Source organism: Mirounga leonina, unplaced genomic scaffold (genome assembly GCF_011800145.1).
Source record: "Mirounga leonina isolate KUSES-001 unplaced genomic scaffold, KU_Mleo_1.0 Mir_54, whole genome shotgun sequence".
Classification (NCBI taxonomy): Eukaryota; Metazoa; Chordata; class Mammalia; order Carnivora; family Phocidae; genus Mirounga; species Mirounga leonina.
Window position 1 is genome coordinate 11,429,127 of NW_023270812.1, and position 10,944 is coordinate 11,440,070.

Sequence of the window (10,944 nt, forward strand, 5' to 3'; positions counted from 1 at the left end):
CCCCTGATTCACCTCAGTCACGCTAGCCAAAACCCACTGTGCGCCTCTTCTCCCGTGCTTGCTGGAGGAGCCGCAGGAGGAAGGGGCGCCTGATGACCACGTCACGCTCAGCTCTGGTGGCCGACGGAACCCAGGAGGTCGGCCCTAAACGGAGCTGTTTTCTCCACGAGGACCCCAAACCTACACCTTCACCACATGAAAGGCAGCAGGACGACCTGCAACCAAACGAGCTCAATGCTCCCCTATTGGGGTTTGTCTCCCTTCCCCCCAAGAGAAACCCTGCTACTTCTTTTTAAAAAAGGGAGAGAGATTCATTTATAGAAAACCTTTGTACAATTTATTTCCTGTTATTAATCCTTAAAGTATAAAAATGAGGCTCTAGCTAAATGCAGGGTTTCAGCGGTGAAATGTTGACCATGTGAACAAATAAATAAATATTTACAGTCTTTGGCAGAACAAATGAAGTTTCATCAATCTGGAAGAGAAGTTTGTTCAAAAAAACATAAATAATTTACCAAAAAAACTATGGTACATTCTAAATATTCACATCATCATCCCACAGAACTGTGCTGCTTGGCTAAGGGACGCCAACACAGAAACCTCCGTGGTCTCCACGACCGTTACATTTAGTCCGGTCTCCCACACCCTGCTGTCCTGGGGACGCGGTTCTACAGAAAAGTGCAGCAAAACAAAAAATCACCCTCGAAGGAAGCAACAAACATAACTTTATCGAATGAAATGTGCAAGTTAAGACAAAAGTTATGGATCCTCTGTACTTTACATAGACATGAGATCGCCATCGACAGAAAGGGGAGAAAGATTTGCCCGCCTCCGACAAGACAAACTTCTCTTCTTAAACCCCTTATGCGGAGCGAGATTAATATTTCCTGTAGGAAGATCATGCAATTTAAGGCAGGAAACAAACACACACAAACTTGTGTCTATTGTTGTATGACTGCTTAATGGGTGTGTCTGGCAAGGCTTATGCTGATTTTCCTTCAGCATTCCAAGTCTTAAATCCTACGTACAGCAGACAGGCAACGGGAAAGAAGACCGACTTACAGCTGCGGACAACAGTATCCGTTAAGGTTCCATTACGAACTCTTCACTCTCACTGACCTGTTCCCCTCCATTTTCAGCATGCTTTATCATGACAACATATTGCTATAAAGCTTGTATCTTGACAGGAAGGTATTTTGTTGTAACTGTACCTTTATATTATCATATATGCATTATATGTTTATTCCGAGTAATTGTGCGACATGTGTAACTTGACATATTTAAAATAAGTTACTGGTGAATGAAGCTGCATCTAGTCATTTAATAAATATTAGCAAAACAGTTTTAACTGGAGCCTTGGTGGAAAGTGCTGCCAGATTAGGTAAAAGCCACTTTGGCATCGTTTCGAAGCCTAGAATAAGCAGTAGATGTTAGGCGCGTTTGTGGATATGTCCGTCTGCTGGTCCGCTCTCCGGTAGCAGAGATCGGCAAGGCAGCTCGAGCAGGAAGCCGGCGATGAGAAGGCAAAATCAGGGGACAGCAGCGGCGTTCCCTCCAGCCTGTGGGTGGGAGTGGTCAGCCGCCCTACAGGAGGCTTTGCTGGGCCCACATCGGGACCCACGCTAGCCCCGCTTTGCAGGCGGGCCCCTCTCAGGCACAGCTGCACCTCTGCCAAGCACGTGGGCTTCCGCGGGGGGCAGGGGCGTGCGGGGAGGGGCTTCCGTTTGTTCTCGTCATTAGTGCTAGTGTGCCGATTAGAGGGCTGGCTCCCCACGCGTGCGACCGGTCTCCTGCCCTCTCTGCCCCCACGGCACTTCATACTCCAGCGGCCCCGTCTCGGGGTCGACCGAACGGGACCACCGGCTACCGCAGAGCAGCTCTAACCCAGGAACGGAAATGGCTTCGAGCACTGAACATCACGGAGCAATATTTTTCCTGCTTAATTTATGACAATGGCTTGCGCACAATATTCCCTTCAACTCCATATACACATAAATACAATAAGTAATTACATTTTATGCAAACGTCATTCTTTTTAAACAAACAAGAAAGAAACGACGTAATGCCATGCTCAAGTGTCACTGCACAGAAAGCCTCGCGCGTCATCAGGCTGCCTTCTTGTAGCGGGCTGGATGTCCACCAACACTGATCCTCTGAAGGCGCTTGGGCTCGGGGTCGATGATGGTGAACGACCCTCGACGTCAAGATCAAGGACAGGAGCTGCTGCTAAAGACAGAGAAGCTGAAGCACCAGCACACGGTGGGGTCTAGGTAACAGCATCTACAGTTCATGTCTGGAAGTACAGCAAGTCTTGCTTAGACGTCTACAAAAAGAAAACACAACGAGCGGAATTAGGACGGCTGGACCATGGGTTTCGTTTTCTTTTATTTTGTTCTGCCTGTAACCTAAAACATCATCTTAAGTTTTTAAAAATCCACAATATGGACGGGTGGATGAATGGTTGGATGCATGCATGGAAAGAAGGAAGGGAACGTGTCATGTCTTGAAAGACAACCCAACCGACGGAAAAAAAAAACACATCACCAGAAGCAACGTTCTCATGTTCCCTTTCTCGCTTTATGTGTAATTTTCAGTGTGTGATTGTTGAGAGGTACCTCGGAGCCTCACTGACCTTATGAGTAGGAGGGGTTATTTTCACGCACTTATGAAGGTATGGGGAGCAGCCTTCCAGGTCTGCAATATTGTGATTCAAATACATTCCTCGAGAGATAACTGCAGAGATCCCCCTTCCTGCTTGCTTCTTTCCTCCCTCCCCTCCCTCCTCCTTCTTCCTTCCTTCCTTCCTCCCTTCCATCCTCCATTCCTTCCTTCCTTCCTTCCTTCCTCCCTTCCATCCTCCATTCCTTCCTTCCTTCCTTCCTCCCTTCCTTCCTCCATTCCTTCCTTCCATCCTTCCTTCCTCCTTTCCTCCCTTCCTCCCCTCCTTCTTTCCCTTTTTTTAGCAAAGGTAACAATCTAAAATGCCATTAGAGGTCCAGAAGGTATACAAAATGTACACAGCTAAAGGATAGAGCACAATGTGAATAGGCAGAGCCTGTGAATAATTGGAAAGTGTTTGTTCTACCAAAGGAATTCACATTCAATTTAAAACAAACAGATAATGAAACAAACAAACAAAAAAGCTGACCAAACAAAACAGTTGCTTATTGCCCTAATGTGCTGTGTTTATAAAAGGAAAGTTAAAATGCATGTCCCTTCCCCATTCTCTGTGCCTCCCACCCAATGGTGTTCTCACCCACCTCTGCATTCATATTTGAGGTCGGAGAAATAGACCATTTCTTGAGAGAAGACAAACAGACCCAGCCGCCCGCCAGCGTAGGTTTGGTCGTAGACTGGTCCTGAGTCCGCCATGACCTGCTTTCCTTCATGCACTAAGACTCTGGAAACAGGGCGCAGGAGAAAGAAAGAGGGCGTGAATGCCGGAGGGTGGGAGGTCAGCTCTCTCTTCACGTAGCCAGCCAGCAGCAACAGGTCACGGGTCCACGACCCCCCACTCGCTGCAACTGGCCCCTCAGCCACAGTCAGAGAGCTCTTGGTCCCGAGCTCCGAGAGCCAGACAGCCGCCCGGCGGAGGGAGGATCATTTCCAAGCCCCTCTGCCTGGGCACCAGGTCCCCACCACCCGGGCCACCCTCCCCGTGGCCTGCACATGGTGTCGAAGCCACGCACTCACCTGCACCGGCCCCCTAGGCTGGGACTGCCTGGTGACAAGGACGGGCTCAACCCTAGTGCCCGAAGCAGGACTACGTGCGCTAAGCCCCCGCCCCCCCCGACAGGAGGGCGGCACGTGGGCGAGGAAAGTCCACGCCCAGACAGCGCGTCTGTGCTTTCCCTGCCCTGGTCTGCTCGTTCACGCTGCAGACACACAGTCCTGGCCTCCGTGAAGAATCCAACCCAGCCCTGCCCTTTCTAGCCAAGCTTAACTTTGCAAAAAAAAAAAAAAAAAAAAAATTTTAAATCATTCACATTTGTTTTCATCAAAATCAATTACAAAAGCTGCCATGCCAAAAGAGCAAAATACTGTTAGCTTGATATCTGTGAAAGTTTTATTTGAAGATGTGTTTTAAATTCAGCCATTCACATACCAGAAATAACTATGAATCTGTTCTCTGAATGAAGAACATGTTAATTTTGCAAAGATGCAGTTAATTTGCACTTTCTGGGGACGTCTGTGTGGCTCAGTTGGTTAAGCATCTGCCTTCGGCTCAGGTCACGATCCCAGGGTCCTGGGATCGAGTCCCACATCGGGCTCCCTGCTCGGCTGGAAGCCTGCTTCTCCCTCTCCCACTCCCCCTGCTGTGTTCCCTCTCTCACTGTCTCTCTCTAACAGATAAATAAATAAAATCTTTTAAAAAATAATGTGTACTTTCTGTCCCTTGCCCAGAACATTCATTAGGAGGAAAGATGCTCATCATCCTCCGAGTTACATGAATAAGACAAGTTTGATTTTCTCCTCTTCTGTAGATTTTTTTAATAAGTGATGTGCAGTAGAAGATGCAGGATAGAAAGCGTGAAGCGGAAGAGACCAGAGGACAGCATATGACTTAGAGTTCCCACTGGCTGATATGTCTTTAATGTTCAGACTTGCCTCCCAATGGAAAGACTCCTGCAGCGGGAAGTCACTTGGGGGAAGGAGCCGGCGCTAAGCTACTCTCACCTTATGTAGCCCGTCTTGGGTCTGTGGGTCAGATGCCACCTATAAGCAGTGTAGTCTTTCCAGCCGATGTTTTTGGGGTCGTGCCATAACGTACGGACCTGCGGAAACACATCCGTCTTGAGTCCAGTTGGCGCCTGGGTGTTGACCACGCCTCGCAGCGCCGGATGGGAAACAAAGACGTTACTTTGCAATCCGTCCCTGCGGCTCTGGCAGCCCTGAGCCTGACGGATGGGTTTCAAGGCCTAAATCCCTCGTGTGGCTCGAATCCACTGACAGGGAGCAGTGTGGTCCCGAGCTAAGAGCCACGGATTCAGAGTCTCCATCCTCTGCTGCCCCAACACGGGGCCTTCAGCAAAACACCTAACCTTAAAACCCAGTTCTCCCTACCTCTAGAAATGTGTTTAACCTACGAGAGAATCATCAATTGCGTTTATAAAAGCACCAGGCCTGGCATCTTTAGTCAGGTAGATTCTCCATAAAAGAGGGTTAAAACCAGCGTAACTTGAGTTAAAATTGATGACAACACGGAGGGGGCATCTTTGGTTGGAGCGTAGCCTGCTCTCTTGAGAACCCATGGTGGCTGCCGGGCCAACTCCAAGGGCCCGGCGCCCGGCTGCCTGGGCGTCCTCACCTGACCCTCGGTGTTCCCAGTATGCCACAGGGCGTTCCTCAGGTGCTCGCCGGTCCCCGTGGTGGAGTTCACCACCTTGAGGGACACGCCAGAGTAGCCGTAGGCCCGGGTGGGCTGGTCCTCCCAGTAGGTCTGCGTGACCTGCTTCCACATCACCACATAGAAGCGGCTGCTGGACTGGTAGCCGAACACGAAGCCGGCGTAGTCATCGTCCCGGTCGGTGTTCACGTAAAACGTGCCGCTGAAGTCGACAGACCCAAATTCATCAAAACCTGGGTGCCAGAGAAACATTCAGTGGTAGGATTCAGTCGGAAACGGCCTTCAGGGAAAGGCCGGGATTAGCCCGGGGTCAGTGGGTGCAGATATTACGGTTCACCTCGGGGTCTGAGACCCGGACGTGACTGACAAGTGTGGGATTTGATATGTTCAGACCCCACATACAGTGTTAGCTGAGCTTTACTGTATCATGGAACATTTCATGGACCAAATCCATAAAATAAAGGGCGTACCGGACATGAAATTCCAAATGGGTGACTCCCCAGTCCCTCGTCGAGACCGTTTAGGCAGATGTGGAAGGACAGGGACTCCCGAGAGACCCCCCCTAATCCGCCCCACGAGCCTCCCGCGTGCTCCCTGGGCACCTTGTCCCCAGGAACCGAGGACGGCGCGGGTCTCCAAGGCTCACCAACAGCAATGCCAGGGTCCGAGTTGGCCGTCTGCACCAGCTCCTTGCCTTGGTGGCGAATGACCCAGTTGGGGTCGATCTGAGTGGTGCCCTTGGGATCCAGGTGGACCATCTGGAAGTTCCTGAAGTCAGTCTCGCTGATGGCACTGTTTTCGGGACACACGTCATCGATGTCTGGGATGCTGTCATTGTCAAAGTCGTCCTTGCAAGCGTCCCCACGCCCGTCCCCTGCCGCCAGGACAAGCAGGAGAACGAGGAAACAGTAGATGGTTTGGCATCGGCCTTTCTGGAGCGTCCTCACACGCTCGCTGGGATGCCCCGAGGGTCCCCACTCGACACTGGTCCGTGGGGCCTGGGGGCTGTCAGCTAGAATGCCAAGCTGAACTTGCAGCTTTGCTTTCTGGTAGTTTTCGGAACTTCTATCACGACCTTTCTTCATCATCCTGCCCCAGATGTTCGGATTTAAAGCAGAGTTCTTACTCTATAAATGACTTGCCCTGGGGAGGTTCTTTTTTCTGGAAGCTTCTATCGACTTGTCAGTGAGGTGGTAGAAGGGGTGGGGGTGCGCGGCAGGCCCAGACCACCGGCTGCATGCGGGGGACTGCGGCCCCCACAGCGGCCCGTGTGCAGTAAGCATGACCACCCCCAGGCCGATGGAGGCTTCCTACACTAGCTCGTTTGGGAGCCGACTGCTTCAGAAGGAGAAAAAGGTACCAAGTTCAGCTAATTTCCTGTCACATTCTGGGAACCAGTAACATGCGTCCACCAAGGGGGACACAGGCGCACACACCCGCATGCATGAGGACACGGGAAAGCCCTGCGCGCTCTGGGCGAGCCGGCCCCTCCCCCCCACACGTCCCACAGGGCAGCTTGAGCGGAGCACCGTGGGTCCAGACAGGCTTCCTGTGTCCCGCTGAAGACATCCGCGTGGCTCGGGGGGGACCCACACCCCGTCTCCACTCCTGGAGGCCAGGCAGGGCCACACGCACCTGCCGCCAGTTTCTCACGCTCCCCCAGAAGCCCCGAGCACGGCCTGCTCCTCATTATCTACTGGAGACCCTCCCTGGGGCCCCAATCCTGTGGCGGCCCCCTGGGTGGGGTCAGCTGCCTGGAAAACCAGTCCCTTTTCCTGATAGTTCACACCCACCTTTTTTTGCTTGCTTTGCCCTCAAAAGACTAAGTCCCAACCCTCACTGTCATGACACCAGGTCCCCACCTCATCCCGTCTGTAACGGGCGCCTCTCTGCAGAGACGGCCAGTAGCTGTGGCCCCTGCCCCCCAGACTTGGGCCATGGGCTCCCCGCGTGGCACCTACCATCTGAGTCCTCCTGGCCCGGGTTGGACACCAGCCGGCAGTTGTCCCTGTCGTCGGGGACCCCATCATTGTCATCGTCCGAGTCACAGGCGTCGCCCTGGCCATCGTGGTCGTGGTCGGCCTGGTTGGCGTTGGATATGTAGGGGCAGTTGTCCTGATTGTTCTGGTGGCCATCCTCATCGATGTCCTCGTTGTTGTCACACTGGTCTCCCACGAGGTCATTGTCCACGTCGGTCTGGGGGACAGAGCAGGACCCATGCTGAGTGCTCACCCAGGGTGCAGGCCTGGGCCGCCTCGTGCATGTGAGCGGCTGAGCCCCGGGGAGGGCTGTCGGCGTCAAGGGGCGGCTTCGGGACGCTCCACCCTCCACGACTGCTCTCCACAGGCTCACGTCACAAAAAGAAGACCAGAAAGAATGAACGCCACAGAACCAAGTGCCTTTCTGACGTCGTCTGCGATGGGATATCCCAGGCACGACCGCGATGCATTTCGTTCGGTGTCTTCCGAAGGCAAACCTGGAGAAGCCCGTTCCCATGTCTGCTTCAGGGAAACGGGAAGATAAGTGGAAGGAGGCACAGTCTCTTCAGGAAGGGCGGCGAAGGCACCCACGCATTTGGCCCTCGGCCACCGAGATACGAGAGTGAAGCGCTGAGTTCAGAATGTTTTCAATTAAAATTACTGAAAAGTCTCTGCTGTCACTCGTTGGCAGAGCTAACGGATAAGCCACGAAGACACATCTATCTACGGCTGATAAGGTCCCCGGGCCCCCTTCTGCCCGTGGACACAGCCAATCGAGCACGTGGTCGGTTACCTGGTCGGGATTGTGCACCAGGGGGCAGTTGTCACAGTGATCGCCCACACCGTCCCCGTCCGTGTCTCTCTGGTCAGTGTTGTAGACGTAGGGACAGTTGTCCCGCTCATTGAAGACATCTGTGGGTATTCCAGGGGAAAACGGAAAAGGCACAGGGCTTTTCCTACTGCACTAAGCAACTTCCAGCCAAACTTTTATTTCACACAAAAGGACCTAAGATTATGGTGAAGTGTAAATATTATCGGATTCGTGGAAGAACATATGTCAGACTCCCCATTAAAGTTCAAATCCCCTGAGCTTAAACTAGAGCCCCCTTCCAGGGCACCAGCCTCTCGGGCGGAACGTGACCTGGGGGACCCTGTGGGCAGCTTTGCCACGGCCAACTCATGAGTTGTTAGAAGTAAGGGCATGGGGGGAATATCCTCGGACAGGGAGGCAGGCGCTGCCTTCAGACATGTCTCAGAGGTGCGATCTCGTGAGGAGATGGGACTGCACTCTTGGGGCTCTGACAGGGGTAAGCGCGAAGGACACAGGGCGTGGGACTAGGGCCCTGGGTCACGAGAAGGAAGATGCCACGTCTGCAGCTCTATGAAGGGAGGTCCTGAGGCGGGCGACCCCCCGCAGGCCCCAAGAAGGACGGGTCGGGTGAGGTTGGGCTCCCGCGGGAACAGCTAAGCACCGTTTAATCTCGCGCCTGCCGCACGTGCGGCCAGCTCACACCACGCCCACGGGAGGACGATGCCATGCCCGGTCGCGAACCCGCGTCTACAGCCAGGAGCAGGACTGACCGTCCCCGTCGATGTCCACGGAGCACGCGTCCCCCTCGCCGTTGTTGTCCGTGTCGATCTGCGCAGGGTTGTGCACATACGGGCAGTTGTCACAGCGGTCCCCAACCTCATCCTTGTCGTAGTCGAATTGGCGGGGGTTGAAGAGAAGCTGACAGTTGTCCTACGGAAACGCAAGGGAAGGAGTCGGGACGCGCGTGGGAGCTGCGCTGGGCTGCAAGTCACGCCGTCCAGACGGAGCCCGTCAGCCAGCCCAGCGCATCTGCCTCCCTGTGACAAGGACGGCATGCCGTGTGCTTCGTGGTGAGAGCAGGTACATCGCAGCGTGAGTGCGCTGGTGCATGAGGACCCAGCCGGGGGCGCGGGGGTCGGGTGGGGGCGGCCATGATCAGGAACCGGTGGCCTGTCCCGCTGGGCTGCACGGGACGTCACGCACGTCCAGCAACACCCTCCTCAGAGAGCGCTAATGAGTACGCGTTGCGTTAAAGGCAAGCGCATGCCGCCTGGTGGGCCAGCCGCGCTCCTCCCCGGCCCCCACAGGAGCGGGCCGGCCCTGTGAGCAGAGCAAGACGCTGGACTACTGCAGCCATCCCAGCAGAGCGCCCACGGCCCGACGCACTGCTGGTCACCGCGTGTCGCCCACAGCCCGCACCCTGCCATGCGGCGTCGCGTGGGGGGAATGTGGGCCACAGACGTGTATGGGGCCCGGGGCGGGGCTGTCCCCCCGGCCGCCCGCCCCGGAGGCCAGAGTGGCCCCGCGGGCCCCACCTTCTCATCATCCACACCGTCATTGTCATCATCTTCATCACAGGCGTCCCCGGTGCCATCCTTGTCGAAGTCTTCCTGCCCAGAATTAGGCAGCAGTGGGCAGTTGTCCTGCGAGCACAGGATGCACACGAGTTACAGAACGCTCAGGGGGCACCACTGGTGCCATCCGGGTCGGGAGCCGTCCTCAGCAGGGACGCCGTCCTGCTGCCACTGCCGCCAGACAGGGAAGCTTGCGTCCTTCGCCCAGGACCCCCGGGAAGCTGCCCCATGAGAGCAGGAACCCGAGGAGCGGGAGGGTCCGCCGCTCGGGAAGCCTGGAGCAGGGCCGAGCCCGCGGGCCCCTTCCTCCCTGCGACCCGGCTCACAGAGCCGCACTCACGCGCCCTCCCCAGCCCACAGGCGCCAGGAGTCGGGTGTGGACACCCGCTCAGAAACTGAGGCTAGAGTCCAAATCATCTCCCCGGTGAGCTCTTCACAGATGTGCATAACTGACCTAATTAGAGAAGTCATTTTGTTTGACTCCAACAATGCTCTAATTCAAACCTGAGCTGCATTTCAGGTCTGTTCCCCTGTGTACCACAGAAGTCCCCGGGTGGCCTCCAAGCAGACCAGACCCACCCGGGCCACGCCTGGAGCCAGCCAAGGGCTCCCCGGTGCCATCACACCCAGACCCCCCCAGTCCCACAAATGTGACGGAACACAAGCGCTCTCCAGCAAGTCACCACCTCAAGAAAGGGAGCCATGTGGAGCTGAGGATGCAGCTGGAACCACCAGAGCTCCCAGTTGTTTAGACCCATAAGTTATGTCCAAACGGCCACAACCGCCCCAACTGGGAATGCCTGGATGGGTGGGGGGCAGGAGGCACCTGCAGGATGAACACCTGCAGGATCAGGCCCCGGGGGTCAGCATCTGCTGGGTCAGCACCTGCGGGGTCAGCCCCCGGTGGTCAGCACCTGCGGGAGGCTCTCAGGGTCAGCAGCTGCGGGGTCAGCCCCTGGAGGTCAGCACCTGCAGGGTCAGCCCCCGGGGGTCAGCACCTGGGGGTCAGCACCTGTGGGGTCAGCCCCTGGAGGTCAGCACCTGCAGGGTCAGCCCCTGCGAGAGCTCCTGGGGGTCAGCACCTGCAGGGTCAGCCCCCAGGGGTCAGCACCTGCGGGGTCAGCACCTGCAGGGTCAGCACCTGCTGGGTCAGCCCCTGGGGGTCAGCTCCTGGGGGTCAGCCCCCGGGGGTCAGCCCCTGCGGGGTCAGCACCTGTAGGGTCAGCCCCTGGG

General features: G+C 55.5%; 1 protein-coding gene across 2 annotated transcripts in view; it reads right to left on the reverse strand.

Moving 5' to 3' along the window:
• Positions 1–1,458: 1,458 nt before the first annotated feature.
• Positions 1,459–10,944, reverse strand: part of LOC118001778 (thrombospondin-2) — a 25,139-nt gene continuing 15,653 nt past the window's right edge. For both annotated transcript variants that reach the window (XM_034991921.1, XM_034991922.1), the window contains exons 14-22: positions 9,673–9,780; positions 8,908–9,067; positions 8,120–8,238; positions 7,309–7,543; positions 5,994–6,221; positions 5,309–5,580; positions 4,678–4,775; positions 3,261–3,400; positions 1,459–2,323 (exon numbers count right to left, since the gene is read on the reverse strand). In XM_034991921.1, coding sequence (XP_034847812.1) covers positions 2,316–2,323; positions 3,261–3,400; positions 4,678–4,775; positions 5,309–5,580; positions 5,994–6,221; positions 7,309–7,543; positions 8,120–8,238; positions 8,908–9,067; positions 9,673–9,780 — 1,368 coding nt within the window. In that variant the 3' untranslated portion in view covers positions 1,459–2,315. The remainder of the gene's footprint in view (positions 2,324–3,260; positions 3,401–4,677; positions 4,776–5,308; positions 5,581–5,993; positions 6,222–7,308; positions 7,544–8,119; positions 8,239–8,907; positions 9,068–9,672; positions 9,781–10,944) is intronic.